At 38.5% G+C, this 12,159-nt stretch overlaps 1 protein-coding gene across 3 annotated transcripts in view; it reads left to right on the forward strand.

Annotated features, from left to right (window-relative positions):
* The window catches only part of LOC126834242 (uncharacterized), a 108,273-nt gene extending 97,130 nt beyond the window's left edge, over window positions 1–11,143 (forward strand). For 2 of the 3 annotated variants that reach the window (XM_050566023.1, XM_050566025.1), the window contains exons 4-10: window positions 1,270–1,342; window positions 1,860–2,024; window positions 4,265–4,463; window positions 6,758–6,966; window positions 7,487–7,592; window positions 8,819–9,058; window positions 10,388–11,143. In XM_050566023.1, the coding sequence (XP_050421980.1) occupies window positions 1,270–1,342; window positions 1,860–2,024; window positions 4,265–4,463; window positions 6,758–6,966; window positions 7,487–7,592; window positions 8,819–9,058; window positions 10,388–10,503 (1,108 nt within the window). In that variant the 3' untranslated portion in view covers window positions 10,504–11,143. The remainder of the gene's footprint in view (window positions 1–1,269; window positions 1,343–1,859; window positions 2,025–4,264; window positions 4,464–6,757; window positions 6,967–7,486; window positions 7,593–8,818; window positions 9,059–10,387) is intronic. The other variant, XM_050566024.1, reaches the window with a different exon arrangement.
* Window positions 11,144–12,159: the final 1,016 nt, after the last annotated feature.

Below are 12,159 nucleotides of genomic sequence, written 5' to 3' on the forward strand. Positions count from 1 at the left end.
ATAACTTTTTTAATGAACTGTAATATTATTGTTGTGTGGGTTATTATTGTGTTCGACCGTTACTCAAGTCTGGGTTCAATACGGATAATAATAATTATCAGCAATGATAAAGCGATTTTTTTTTATTCATGGATCGAGGACAGCACCCGCCAGTGTGTAAGATAATCCATTATTCGTCAAAACAGAATATTATGCATTTCAGACAGTGAAAATGGGTTTAGTCTTTATGAATTCCACTAGACAGGTGGCCCGCGACCATGACGGTGATTATTAATTATTATAATATATATATTTTGATATTGGGAATAAGTCTGGATAAATAGTCTAACCGCCCACGCTTTACGCGTTTTATCGCCCACGGATAATTATTAATTTCCATATTTCTTTTATTGTGTTAAGTACGGACGTGTTACACATTTCAGGACACGCTGTTATTTCTGACGAGCACTCTCCCGTCATATTATATCACACATGAAGACTATTCGCTCGTTTATAATAAAACGCACATATGTATATTATATTATATTTATGTATTTTTCGTGCCCCAGACCCCAGGCACAGGTTCACTTGGATCACGTTTTCATTTTATTCATTGCTCTTCGTCATAATAACGCTATAATAGAACGGTTTGGCTATGATAATAACAATATACCTACTGTATAATGGTAATATCGTTATGCGATAGTGTCGGTGTATGCGAGCGCTCGTGATAGATAATACAAGTAAGTAAGTTTCATACTATACATACTTACTAACCCGTCTAACGTTTCTGCGACATTGCGAAATTGATGTTCTACACCTTACCCCGTATGTCTTATGTTCAAGGTCTTGTGGTGTACTTATATATTTATATAAATATAGTTACGTGACGTTCGTGAGTTATTATTGTGTATGCGTTTCTGGATTAAAACGTCAATTCTATATTTCACTCGAGGGTAGGCGATTTCGTTTAACCGCTTGTCTTTGTTGTTAAAAAAAAAAAAAAACAATCAACTACGCGACTCGTGCTCGGCCGAGTTGTGTAAAAAACAGCCTTCGCGGGGAAGATGTCTTTGAGAACAGAATGTGAAATGTCTTCAAGACATTGCTGGCCCGCGCACGTATAATACAATATTATGTGATGTATTGTAAAACAAATCTCGTCGCTTGCGAATAAAGATGGTGAAAAAAACTAAAAAAAAAAATTGTATATGAAATATTATGCTGTATTGGTTTTTTTTTTTTAACAACTTGAACAACGCTCTACATCATGCGTTTGATTTGTTTCAGGATCGGCGTGAACGGATTTGACAACCCCATGCGAGACCCCAAGACCGAAGAAGTCAAAAAACAAGTGGGCCTTGTGAGTATAGAAAATACAGACGACAAAAATAATAATTCTATTTATAAAAATCAAAAATCATCCACCCCATTTGTAGACAATATGTATTGTGAAGTGATGTGAACCAATAAAGGTTGTGCCCAAGTCAGGTGGCACACATAATGACTTAAAGTTATGCTTAATAATGGGAAATAATACAAAAATTAACTTTTAGAAGCAAAATCCTACTAGGAAAAATGAAATGGACAAAAATGTGTGTAACTACCGGTAAAATAAAAATAGAGGTGCACTTGTGCCCTTTTGGTTTATTAGCACATGATTTATAAATTTCTTTTCTTAAAATTGCTGGCCTATTCATTGGATTATTAATTTGGGCTATTTTATTTACGGTTTGAAGTTGGTAGTTAGATACAATATTATCAACCCCCTTGCGGCTATGGGGCCACACCCTCCTTCCACAGTATACTCTGCTACTTGGACTCGAACACCGTCTTATTAGTTCACGCGATGACCTTTTTTGCGTGTGTCTACTTTGCAGGGCGTTAAAGTGAAAATGGACGACCAAGGCAACATACTAGTGAAAAGGCTGTCCGGGAAGAACGTTTACGTCAAGAGCGTATCGAACGCCGGAGAGGAGACCAGCATCGGAGCGGACGTGCTCAAGTTACCCAACTACTGTCTGGAAAACGACAAACCGGTTAAGGTAAATAACAATCATAATTGTGTATACCTATGTATAATAATAATATACACATTACACTCTCGTTGCGGCTCGCGGCTATATAATATCGCCGGGATAAAAAATTGGCCAAACAAATAAAGGGACCTAACACTACTGTACTGGGGGGGGGGGGCACAACATATAAGATCTATTGTCGTGGGACATTGTGTGAATAACTTGCGGCCTCGTTTATCGCACAATAATCTTTACGGGATAGCGCTTTTGCCGTTACTGTTATTATTATTATATTTATGGTCACGGGTTGTGTAGAAACTCGGCTTTGAGACAAGATACGAGGGCAAGAGGTAGGGGATGTTTGGTAGAACAGAGGCAGGCAAGCAACAGCCGATCGAAAATGGACCGAAGTGCGTGTTGGCGTTTCCATAGGATTATAATATGTGTACATAAAACGTACCGCGACTTTTATGTCTCCATCGCATACAATATGGCCTCACAATAATATAATAACAATAATAAATGTTCTGTGTGACGGCGCTCAGGCTCGGCATAGCGGGATGACCGTACAAAACAGTGTTTTTCGCCTATATCTTTATAGGAAGTATTATTATGCGCACGATGAATGGGACGTGTACCTTGCCAAATAGGTATTCCGATACACATAGTACCACTATTTATATTGGTACACGCGCGCATTAACGGTAAACTTATCAACGGTTATAATCGGTTTTTTTTTCATCTCGGACCAACGATGATAATAATTATACACGTGTATGAGAAATACATTATATTCTATTATACTACCCGCAATACATCAATATGTATGTTATGGATATATTTTTATGGCGGAAAAACGTATTTGTGTTCTTCGATGTAGCATCTGTTTGTCATTTCCTTTTTAGAATAGAAAACAAAATAATACTTGTATACACACCGTCAATGGATAGGTTTACTTGGTAGTGTATAATATAATAATATACTCTGTAATTTATACTCTGTGTACTCGCGGCTTTACTTTTAAGAAATCTAAAATACATAGCTAGTTTCTGCTAACGTATTATAAGGAAAATTGTAAGTACAATTTTTTTTTCAATAAGAGAACCACATTCTAGGAATTTTAATACTTCTCGAAGATCAAATGACAGTTGGTTATTTGTATATTGGTCGGTTTAAGTTATTAATTTTATTTTTCAAGTCTTGGTAGTTACACAGTTAAATAAGTAAATGAGATTGGCCTTTCTTGATCCAAGTCACAAAAATGTGTATTAATCGGTTTTAGCTTTTTACAGCCGTTAACTTATACAATGTAAAAATACAATTTATTTTTCCGGAGTACTTAGGGGGAAATATTCTGGATACTTAACTCGTCATAGAGATTAAAAGACCGGCAAGTTGTTTATTCTGCATACCGTCCATTATATTATACCTATCTAGTTAATGTCCGTGTTGAGTTACACATCAATAGTTTTCAAGAAAAAAAAAACTCTAATTTGTTTCCACTTTATTGTTCTCTTAACCGCATTAATGCTGGTCGAAAACACTGTTTTATCCGCATTAATATGGGTGTACGTGTGTACCGAGTAAAATTTAACAAAAAAAAGAAAAACCATAGTGGTCATCGTTAGGAAAGGTGATTTTTTTGGTTTGGTCGCTGTCCGTGTGAATTACCTGGCCTATGACCGGACCAAATACAATTAGAGAGCTATGGTTTGACAGACCGATACAAAAAATATATATAATAGTATATAGATTGGGATTTTTTTTTTTACTTTGCCGCCATCGAGATAAGCTTTTCACGCGAAGGTCAACAACGGGGCGGGGAGAGGGAATACAAGAACAATACTCATCAGATTTTTTTTTTCACTTCTATTATTACTGGGTTTTTTTTCTGTCTCCGAATTCCGAGTTCATTGAATGCTAATTCAACGACGCCCCGGCAATAATTAGTTTAGACACCTCCCAGCGTGCAATTGTTTTTGTCGAAATATTATGAACAAATTCCAGGTACACCTACGATCAGGTATCCCGGCAATATATCTGTATGTACATATGCTTTATCGATTCGGTAGCAATATCGTCAGACAATGTTATTATTAAAGCTCCGTGTCTGCCCAATACAGCAATAATATTAAAAAAACTATAACATTTTTAAAATCCAATTTAAGAATCTCCATCGCTTGGGGGAAAGGTTGTAAGGGTTGAAAATTTAACGCGCAAAGTTAAGGCTTATTATGAACGGTTTTTTATGTATTTTTTGTTCACAGTTGTTCGACATGAAAAAGTTCCAACAGAACGTGTCGAGAGAACTGCGCAGGGCGTATCCGGACCGGAGGCGTTTGGAATGCCAGTGTTTGAGTGCCATCAGTTTCGTGAAAAACGAACCGGACATGTTGGACAGCCCCATCTGGGTGTTGATCATAAACGTCGTAGCCATGGACATGCTCAAGTCGAAATTGCCACCAAGTAAGAGGGTTTGCTTTACAATGCAACAACGTTTATTATTACTATCGTTATATTATCTTCGGCGCGCCGAGGGAGGACCGTGACGCGAATTTTTCAGGCGACCGCTGCTGTTGGAAATTATACACTTTGTTCAGCTGGTTTCAGTGTCTTCACGTGTGTTTGCATGCACCCACGCACACACACACACACGTGCACTGGTATAATAATATGTTAAAAAACCATTGAAGCAAAATGTCGGATAGACGACAAGTAGCGCGCGACGCGTGAAACGAATGCCCGCAGATAAGAACGCGAACAATGAGTGAGGTGCCGATTTATTTCTTTTGATTGGTCACAGGACCTATTTGATTAGTGTAGTTAGTAGCCCCGGAGGCCCGAGTTCCCATCGGAGTGGTCGATTCAATATTCGTCCGACGGTCCTTCGTCCAACGTCGTCGTGCGTCAAGGGTCACTGAACCGTTTCGAGACGATTCTCTCGCCCTAGTAGCATTTTAAGATCGTTGGCGAAAAAAAAATAAATAACAACAGCCCTCCTCGACCGGCCAAACATACTGTTGTTGTCCACTCCAAAAAATTGAAATGTTGAAACTTAACATTATGGCGAGCGCCGACTGTTTGCGTTTAAGGTGCGGAAGGAATATATATTTTTTTTTATATTTGCGCACATTTTTTAGTTAAAACAACACTCGATTTTCGACTACTCGCGTACCGTCCGTTTCGGCGGGTTAATATTGATTCGACGAGTCGGTGTGGGTTTCGCACAAGTAGGTAGCGGTTTCCGGATAACAATAGAGCATATTATAAAGAACATACGGTATCGTAAATTTCGTCTTCCCACGCCGTACCCTTACAGCGAACGAAGCTCTTAAAAGCCCACACGTTCGGGGTTCAACGAGCGCGGCATTGCGCCACAATATATTCAAATAAACAAATTGTGCAACGCTATTCTGGAAACGGCAAAATGTAAAACCGTAATAACAATAATATACTTAACTATAACCTAACCGGGACGAACAAGTATAATTCGTTGAAGCCAGTCGACACAAGCTAACGGATACAATTTACATGGTTCTCCTGTAGACTTTTCATTCATCGTCAATTGTAATCGACCCCATTCGAGTCGCGACAGAGGTGGGCAAAAAACTATGAAAGTGTCAGTTATTGATACAAGTATCGATAAATCTCAACCTATTGGATCCGTCGAGTATGCATAGAATTAATACTACTGTTAATGACATCGAAATTTTTTCAGAATTCGTATCTTATATCAGTGCACTCCTCTGTCTTTGGACTGTGCTCTTGGTCTGACTCTAGACAATCTCAACCCTGAGCCAATACGAGCCGGAATACTTGTACTTTTTTTGTATTAAATTTGAAATCCGAAATCCAAAAGGGGCTCCGCTCGAGACTGACCGTTTGTCGCCTTGGAAACTTTCCGGACGACTGTGGTAGGTCGACGTTATGCGCGATCGTCAAGTCCATCACAGGGCGCGATCATTGTCTATTAAAATTGCATAGACCGTTGGACCGCGTTAAAATCATATGGGTCATCGCCGCCGTGGAAGGACAACGCGCGGCCGTGCACTCTTACAAGGGCGCGCGCTTACTTAAACGCTGTCTTATACCGCGGTAGCTAATGTATGTATGAATACATAATTTATAGAATAATAGTTATAACCGTTGTATAAGTCTCCACGGGTGGTCGGACGATTCGTGTGCGTCGCGCCCGGGCGTTCACGTCTCTTCGGACCCCGACCGAAGTCGGCCGCTGCCCAAGGGGATGCTCTCGCTGTATTATAGTGTGTTAATTGGTTCGTTTCGGCGATCATTCGGTATACCGTTGCACAACCGTTCTGCGAGATAACCGCGAAACCGTTACGGCAGATGCGTATCGCGGTCATGACTTGTGAACGTATAACGAGATGACCGCATGTGTGTGCAGAGTACGGTAGGGTAGAGTGGTGTGGAATGAATGATATGTGTGTGTGTGCGACCGGGAATGCGCCGGGGTTAAAATACTCTTAAAAAGGAGGCCGGGAGAGCGGGTGATTGGCACGAAAATGTATGTACATATTTTTTGAACTCCGCGGACCGATTTCCATCGGTTTATGGATTATACGAAGACCAGTGTCCGCGCGCGCGCGCGTCATAGGAAACAAAACAAAAAGGGGAAAAAAACCGGACACTCCGTCACAACCGGTGGCGGTGGACGCGTTTGTTCGGTTTTTCATTTATTATCCATTACTATTATCCGTTGGCCGTATGTGTATACTCACAATGTTGTGTTATTGTTGTTTACGCAGTGAATTCACGCACGGTGGATATCAAGAACCGGCCGAGAATCCCGATACCGGACGAGGACCCGTACAGCATAGCGGGCGCCAACATGGTGGCGGCGACCAGGGAACAGCTGATGATGCAGACGGCGGGCCGTCGGGGCGACAAACCGCCGAAGTTGCCTCCCAGAGATCCGTCCAACCCGTACCCTCATGACATTCCCAAGGTAAGCGTCATCCTAACCTAACCGTTAACGAGCCGGGACCGGCACTTGGCAGACGTTTTTGAGAAGAATTTCAACAGGTTTTGCCCGATAGACTCTTAAGAGGTGCCATGGAAAAACGTTAATGTCTTTATGCGAGTTGGAGAATTAACATAAGAATGTTAATTTGCCAACCATTTCTGTGTCTGTTTGTCAAATTCTCTGACGTTAGTCTGGTCCTTCATTGTCCAGCCCCAATTCCGTACTTAGAGTTCCGTCATTTACTATTAAAATCGTTAAGAATTCGTTTATAAGTAAAACGTTCTTCGTTTAAGGGACAAGCATTTTTAAGCAAACCTAGTAATAATTAGACAATAGACAGGTTAATGGTTTGTATATTGTACTAGTTTATTTGTATTCTGTTTTTGCTCAAATTGAATGCGGTTGCCCCTATGCTACAAAAATCCGTCCCGCCAAGTGCCGCCATTGCAAACCGGACACTTGTGAACTTTTTGCTAATTGTCTTGTGTGAAAATATTTTCAGCCCGACTACGACGACATCGAAGAGGAAGAAAACCGATTGACCGGCGGTATGAAACAGTTCACATCGTCGAGAGGAAAAGACAAAGTCAAGGACAATAAGAAATACGGTAAATACCATCTAGATATTATTATTATTGCGCTTCCCTTTTGCTCGGGTCCGTTGTCGGTCGGACCTTTGAACGCGCTACATAAATCAAAGCCGCAACGACCCGACGTAGACTGTTATGGACGGTAGTGCGGTCAAATTAAAGTGCATCAACGTCCGCGCGGCATAGTTGATTTCACAATCTAGAAATCAACTGGATATTATAATAATATACGAGTATATAATATAACCAATAGATATACATTGTAGCTACTATGCACGCATTAATAGCGTCGCTTAACATTTGAATATCACTATTCGGTCGACTCGGGTGAAATCCTGTTAGCAATAGGCTTCGATCGTGCGCGGTTGTTTGAAAAACTATTTCGTCGATCAGCGGCTACCGCAGCTATTTGTGCTGTAGGCGCAAGCGTTTTAAAGGTTTGCTAAAAAAAAATATGTATAGGTATGTAAATAAAAAACCAATACACCTATGGGCTATGACTACGGTATTGGGTACACGAGCGCACTTCACTTTTTTTTGGAACGAATCTACACTGTAAGTCGCGTACCGATAGCCTCGATTTACTATTATACTATACACTTGTTTTTTTTTTTTATTCAAATTGAATTCGTTTTATCGACGATGATGATGATGATAATAGTAATTAAATATTGCAATTAATAGAAAAACGACTACCGCGGTCTCTCGACGGTTGTAGGTGTGGTTCGTCACGTCTCCTATATGTATGTTTTTAATATTTGCCTTAGCAGTGTAGACACGACCATCGGCCGTCCGGTGCACGGCTGTTTTCATACATAAATGTATAGGTATTTAAGTGAACGTTTCAAATTAAACTACTACAATAATTGCAAATAATAATAATAATAATAGCGTGTAATCTCGTCGAATTACCGGTTTTTTTTTTATTCTCTCTAAACGTTTATGATAATAACACATCATCGTGTACAATAATAATATGGAAACAGGTGAAAGGCTTGAACCGACCGACCGTCCGTTGCACTTTCACTAAACGAAACAGCATATGCGTACCTTGACATTTGATTTTAATATAATAATAATTGTTGTTTTTTTTTTTCTCTGCCCGTTCCGCCACGCCTGTAATTTGTTGTTTGTTGACGCGTTGTACAACAACTACCGACAAATAGTTGACCCCGCGGGGTTACACGGTTTTAGTGATTTTGTGTAATAACCGTTTTTGGTGTGTGTGTTTATTTGTTTTGCAGACGACCCCTATTACTGCGGTCTCAGGGCGAGAGTGCCGAATTTCGTCAAGACGTCCAACGGCAAGGCCATGGACTCCAAAGACGTCCTGATCAGCCACAAGCTCAGCACAGCCGTGCCTCCGTCCCGCTACCACCAGAACACCATGGCCCTGTCCAACGGTCACCTAGCCGGCAACGTGCATTACCATCACCACACCCAACCGGCCATGTGGCATACCCGCAGCTTCGACAGTGGAATGGGTAAGTGCACTTATTTGAATTACACACACACACACGCACAGGCCAGAGAAATTGAAGACGGGCTACTTAAAGCCATCCGATCTTCAATTGCCGAATAATGTTCAGTGGTCGGCGTCTTTCATCACGGTCCTTCGGCTCCTATCTTCCGTCTTGTAATAGGTATACGTTATTGTTCTTTGATACCGATGGGGAAAAAAACCAACAGAGCTCGCGTTTACTACGTTCGGATACTGTAGTATATTTCCGTCAGAGACGTTTACAGAGTAAATCCACATTATACCGTACAAGAATAGTTCTTTAGCATGCATATGGATTTCTAACGTTCCGTGTACTATGTAAGATACATACCGGCGACTGGTTCGCGTATTGCGCAACGCTCTCCACGAAACCCGTTTAGAATGATATGCGCCGCCGCAGAGCCTCTTAAATCCTCATATATATATATATATATATATATATACGCGTCGCCGCCGTAAACGACATAATTACACTCAATAGGTACACACGATAATAATAATAATAATAATATACGGTAAATCTATCGATCGGGTTTTTGACATTATACGGGCGTTTTAAACCGTTGAAACAAACTCACACAGCAAAACAATACAATACCGCAGTGGCGTGGTGACTGACATTATCCATCATGAGCCAGATATCATGGACTCTGTTGACAATACACAGAAAGGTGTGTTACACGCGGTACATTAAGATGAATTTGCCGACCCGCGGTTGGTGAAAGAAACTTAATATTTTCGACCGAGTAACTTGCATCCAAGTCCCCATTGTGTACTCGAATCCACTGCCAGCTTCAAGTGAGCTGAAATTTGAATATTATTTGATTTGATCCTTCCAAACTTTGGATTCAAAGTAGCGAGGTGCAGTAGATATTTGGCGGTTAAAGCAAACTTACTGTATGCCGTGGTATCCAAAGTAGATGATATTTACGGTAAGGGTTTAAACGAGAGTAGTCGGGTACTGTCATTAGTCAAACGTGTTTAGAGGGAAGGTGCCTTTGGGCGCACGCCACTGTTTAAAATACACAAGAGTACTACATTATAGAGAAGAGTACTGCACAAATACACAAATATTATTATTTCAAATTGATCTAATTCAATTCCTATTCAATTTAACGATTTCACTTTGTTTGGAATCATTCGATCACTTGATTTGTGGTCCACACAAAATATTTTTACTTTAGTTTTAAAATATAAAAAAAAACCGTTTGTACCGTTTAGAAGTCGACCTTGTTGACTTTTTTAAACATCTTTTTATGTGTTGGACCCTTCCACGATTTTAATAACACCGCGGTTACATATTTTGTTACAGACGCCGAAGTATTCGATTCGCCTTACAATCACATATACGGTCGTCTGCCCATACCCACCAGAGGTTACATACCGGCAGGTCACAGGACTCCAATGTACGTTGGCGAATGGGACTAATGCAAACAGCGATCGAGCACGCGATGACAATACGGTTGTAAACGATAATAAAATATAGATTGTAATTTATATAATATTATCAAATATATGTTGTAACAATGTAAACGAATACATTGCATTTTATAATTATATATTATTATTATTGTTCTAGAGTATATAAAATTGATTTTGTTGTTCTTGACTGATGGACACGTATAATGATATATAATATATTAGTATATTATTTATACCTAAAATGCTTTTGTGAACTCGCGTGTATGTACATATAAACGATGAAATCGAGTCTTTTTTTCTTTTAACTTAGTTAGGCCAATATAGATGATGATGATAATAATATTAGTTAATAATGTTTTATAAATATTGTAATTTTGTGTATGTAAAACCGATCGATAATAACACAAGATGTAAGTTTAAAATTATAGTAATTTATATTTCGTTGTTTTATATTTGATTTATTTTTTTTTAGCAAAAGATTGGTCATTTAATGATTATTATTGGACTTTTTTTTATTTTTTAGCATAATTTAAGCGCTAAAAGAAGAAAAAAACGCATTATAATAATATTAATAATATTATATATTGTATTATAATATAACGTTTATATATAAATATATGTCTAGTAATACAACTATAGAGACACAGTGATATGTTAACTACGTTGTTGTTGTTATTTGATATGATACTAATAATATCAACAATGTGATCAATATTATAAAATTATAATATATATATACTTTATTCTATAAATATAAATAATATTATAATTAATAATATAATGTATGCATACCATTTTAATTGTAATAATTTAATTTAAGTCAACTTTTTAATATATTATTATTATTATAATAACGTGTAGAATATTAATGTAATTTGTATTCTCTCGACTTTATTATTATTATTTCATTTTTTTTTGTCATTATTTGTATTATGCGTTCCGAAGCAATGCTCGCGTATATCTATTGTATTTATGTTTTAATAATTAAAATAAATTTATGTATATTATAATATGTGTATTTAATAAAATTAAAAAAAAAAAATTACAATTTTCTTTTTGTTCAAAGTCTACTACGACGTTTCTAACAATGTTATAATATGTCAAATACGGATTAGGCGTATGTTGTTATTGTGAGAAGTATAAAGTATAACTAGGGCTGTCCGTACTCTGAACGTGGCCTCGCCTTCCCCTTTCCCTTCCCTTCTATCCCTCGCCGCAATTGTTGTTGTTTTTTTTCTTATATAACACACAACAATGTCTCGTGAGGATACGCCGAGAGTCCAGTTTCCAAAACGAGCCGAGTGCCGCCTCCTCTATACACCGATCGGCTACAAGAACACAAACCTTAAGGGCACAAAGTGGGTTTTTTTAAATAAAAATTACAAATTTCAATCATCAAGTTTACGACGATGGCAATAATAATACTATGCCATTTCCTACGCGAGCGTGTCTCTCCAAGTTCAACTAATTGAATGTGTAAAAACAGCAATCGCATCGAAGCTAAAAAATCAAAGAAAAAATCTTACCTAACCGCCACATTTTTTTTTACAAAAAAAAATAAAAAAACACCTCCAACACAACAAACAAATAGCCAATAGGTTGACAGGCGAGGGACCTTGAGTGTGTACATACATAGACACGATAATCTGCTCCCAGAATACA

Source organism: Adelges cooleyi, unplaced genomic scaffold, assembly GCF_023614345.1.
Source record: "Adelges cooleyi isolate 19-005CV unplaced genomic scaffold, UGA_ACOO_1.1 ACOO_flye_CR_arks_rails_tigmint_CR_PRNA_21, whole genome shotgun sequence".
Taxonomy (NCBI): domain Eukaryota; kingdom Metazoa; phylum Arthropoda; class Insecta; order Hemiptera; family Adelgidae; genus Adelges; species Adelges cooleyi.